The 3,851-nt window shown below is 47.9% G+C and overlaps 1 protein-coding gene across 1 annotated transcript; it reads left to right on the top strand.

Moving 5' to 3' along the window:
• The first annotated feature begins 670 nt into the window (after positions 1–670).
• On the top strand, positions 671–3,611 carry tomm5 (translocase of outer mitochondrial membrane 5 homolog (yeast)). The gene is made up of 2 exons (XM_048527615.2): positions 671–874; positions 2,771–3,611. Exons 1-2 carry the CDS (start codon positions 754–756, stop codon positions 2,803–2,805), a joined length of 156 nt encoding a protein of 51 aa, XP_048383572.1. The 5' UTR covers positions 671–753; the 3' UTR covers positions 2,806–3,611.
• Positions 3,612–3,851: the final 240 nt, after the last annotated feature.

The following is a 3,851-nucleotide window of genomic DNA, read 5'->3' as shown; positions in this document are numbered from 1 at the left end:
GTAGGGGAACGGGATGCTTTGAGGGTCAGCAGGGATTCTATGATCATCCTGCAAAAGTAGCCTCATATATTTATTATATTATTATACCACATTATATTCCAACTGCCAAGCTCTTGCCCAATCACTTAACCTGATTATATGCCCACACTAAATAAAAACTGAAAGAACGCGGATGCTGTAAATCACGAACAAAAACAGAAGTTGCTGGAAAAGCTCAACAGGTCTGGCATCATCCGCCATACCTGCTGAACTTTTCCAGCATAATAATAAAATGTGAGGCTGGATGAACACAGCAGGCTAAGCAGCATCTCGGCCTGCTGTGTTCATCCAGCCTCACATTTTATTATCTTGGAATCTCCAGCATCTGCAGTTCCCATTATCTCTGAACTTTTCCAGCAACTTTGTTTCTTTTATACGCCCACACTATTTGCCTCCCCACCTGTTTCCGTGTCTTGTCTACTGGCCATGTACATTCACTTTCCTCACCCAGGGGAGGAGGAGTGGGGCGGGGGAGAGGAGCACATGGCTCGTCCCGGCTCTCAGACTTAACTCACGTGGGTCCACACTCCGAGCGGGACCGCCCATTTCCGCTGTCAGTCACTTGCCCGAGAAGGGGCGGGGCCAGAGGGGCGTCGCCTCGAGACCCCGCCGGCGCGCCTGCTCTTCCAGGTGATTGGAGGCAGGCGGGTCACGTGTGAGCCTGGGCGGGGCAAATCGGCGAAGGGTCCGCCACCCGCTGCTGCTGCCGCCACCATGTTCAGGATGGAGGCGCTTGGCCCGAAGATGGATCCGGAGGAACTGCGCAAGAAGATGCGGGCGGACGTGCTGCGCTCGCTCCGCAATTTCCTAATTTACGTGGCCGTACTGCGGGCGAGTGAGTATCATGCGGTGGAGGGCGCAGGGGTGCCGCGGCCCTCCCAGGCCTAACGGGAATGTCTGCCCTGCCTCTAGTGGGTGTGATTTCCCCCCGTAGCCCACCCTCAATATCGGGGAACAGGCGAAGCCGCGGGGGGGAGGGAGCAGGATGGTGGAGTGGGGGTCCTGCCGTGCAGGGTGAGGGAGAAGCTGCACTGAGTGCTGAGACTGTGGGGAACAGGAGGGAACTGCACCCACGCTGACCATCCCATCCCCAGACAGGTTTGTTAGGTTTCTGGGTGAATCTCCCAAGTCAGAGCTGCGAGGAATAATGTTTTATTTGCTCCTCGGCACTAACCCTTTTAACACCCAAGGAGTGGGAGGGGGGGTGGCATGCCCCTTCCTGGGCCGCCTCCACTGCCACAGTGATGCCACGTGCAAAACTGGAGGAACAACGCCTCATATTCTGCCTCAGGAGCATACAGTCCGATGGCCTATACAAAGAATTCGCCAGTTTCTAAATCTCCCTGTCCCTGGGCCTCATGCCATCGCCAACCCTCCCCCTCATCCTTGCTTCCTTGACCTGATGCAACTTGTCCATCTCCTTCTCCTTCCCCACCCCCACCCCCACCCCCACCTGCCCCACCCCCACCTGCCCCACCCCCACCTGCCCCACCCCCACCTGCCCCACCCCCACCTGCCCCACCCCCACCTGCCCCACCCCCACCTGCCCCACCCCCACCTGCCCCACCCCCATCTGCCCCACCCGTCCCACTGACCAATAGAACATAGAACAGTACAGCACAGAACAGGCCCTTCAGCCCACAATGTTGTGCCGACCATTGATCCTCATGTATGCACCCTCAAATTTCTGTGACCATATACATGTCCAGCAGTCTCTTAAATGACCCCAATGACCTTGCTTCCACAACTGCTGCTGGCAACGCATTCCATGCTCTCACAACTCTCTGCGTAAAGAACCTGCCTCTGACATCCCCTCGATACTTTCCACCAACCAGCTTAAAACTATGACCCCTCGTGCTAGCCATTTCTGCCCTGGGAAATAGTCTCTGGCTATCAACTCTATCTATGCCTCTCATTATCTTGTATACCTCAATTAGGTCCCCTCTCCTCCTCCTTTTCTCCAATGAAAAGAGACCGAGCTCAGTCAACCTCTCTTCATAAGATAAGCCCTCCAGTCCAGGCAGCATCCTGGTAAACCTCCTCTGAACCCACTCCAAAGCATCCACATCTTTCCTATAATAGGGCGCCCAGAACTGGACGCAGTATTCCAAGTGCGGTCTAACCAAAGTTTTATAGAGCTGCAACAAGATCTCCCGACTCTTAAACTCAATCCCCCTGTTCACTAGCCCCTACTTGCATCCACCTATTGCTATCCCACCTGCCTTCCCCCAGTCCCCCTATTTATTTCTGAGGTCCCTTACCCCTCCTCAGCCCTGATGAAGGGTCTGTGCCTGAAATGTCATCTCTCCACCTCCTCTGCTGCCTGACCTGCTGTGTTCCTCCAACTCCACACTGTATTGACTGAATCTAGCATCTGAGGTTCTTGTGATCTGACTGTTCAGAAATTACATGGAGTGTAATTTCCTTACCTATAATGGTGCCATTCTCATAATTGTTACATTCTGTAGTAACAAATTGTACAGTAAAGTGAGAAATCTCACTATTTCATCTTTCATAATGTTACTTGGGGTCAGTAGGATCCATTGCCTAAATGAATTGACAGTGCTCTTGGCATATTAACCATTAGGTTTTTCCAAGTTATGGTTATGTACAAGTACTGAAACAAAAGGTGCCAATGTAGTCATTAAACTCAACTTGTCCACCTTACCATAATTGCCTCTGTTAGATGTTATGTTGCCAGTTATATTCAATCATATCCTCTGTTTTTCAGCTCCATTTGTCCTAAGTAAACTGGATAGTATATGAAGTTCAGTGAAACCAACGTACTGCAGGACAATAGTCAAGCCAAACTTCATGCTTGTTGCTACAAGATGATAAACTGAATGTGGACAATTGGAAATCTTATTGCTACTAAGGAATGGATCTTTTAAACTACAGGATAAAGTGTCAACTCTCAACATATTGAAAACGTCTACCTGTGCTACTGGATTAATTGTTTTGTTGTGCTTCTCTTACATTGAGTAATCTACCACTTTATTTTGTACAAAGCCTTCTGTAATTGTTTTGTCACAGATCCCCTCCTGTATCAGTATGCAAAACAAACCTGTTTGTACACACATGGACGTCTGTCCAGAGTTTGAATCTGATCCGAAGTGCAGCTGGATAGAAATCAGCTGAGTTTCCTCAACATCAGCAAATACTGCAATTCTTTCTCTATAGTGATTCTGAGAAACATAACTGAATTTTATGAATCATTAAGGGAGCACAGAATGTCTTGGAAATACTTGAGGAAATTCAGCTGGCCTGACAGCACCTGTGGAGAGAGAGTTAACATTTCAAGTCTGTTGTGACTCCTTTTCAGAACTGAGTTCTGAGCTTTTTCTCTCCAGTATTGTTTCAGCTTTTCAGCATCCTACAGAGTTTCAGTCATTGCAAATGTTTGTCATGTCTCTGGTCTTAAGAGGTGCACTGTCAGAAGTGATATGGAATAATGATACTTTCCCAGCTGTGATTTGAGTTGTTTTCTACTGGATTTGCTTTAAGTGGTTTTGTATGAAAATTAATGCATTTTATTATTAATTAAAAGAATCAGTAACTATTCATCTCCTGAATATGAAGATTTAAACTGTCTCATTACTAAGTTGCGTATGATTTCAAATTTTTTTCCTCTGCTTTCTACGCTTCTTCTAACTCCAGTGGTCTTTCTATGATCTAAATTATGAGATTGGTGTCTGCTACATTTTTAGGTTCCTCTGCCTGTCTTTTATATGTGGAAGCCTTAAATTTGGTGGACTTTCATATATAGGATATTTGTGGTTTTCATTAATCAGTTGATGTTGAGGGCGACTTTT

Source organism: Stegostoma tigrinum, chromosome 3 (genome assembly GCF_030684315.1).
Source record: "Stegostoma tigrinum isolate sSteTig4 chromosome 3, sSteTig4.hap1, whole genome shotgun sequence".
NCBI lineage: Eukaryota > Metazoa > Chordata > Chondrichthyes > Orectolobiformes > Stegostomatidae > Stegostoma > Stegostoma tigrinum.
This window is presented reverse-complemented; position numbering and strand designations above follow the sequence as displayed.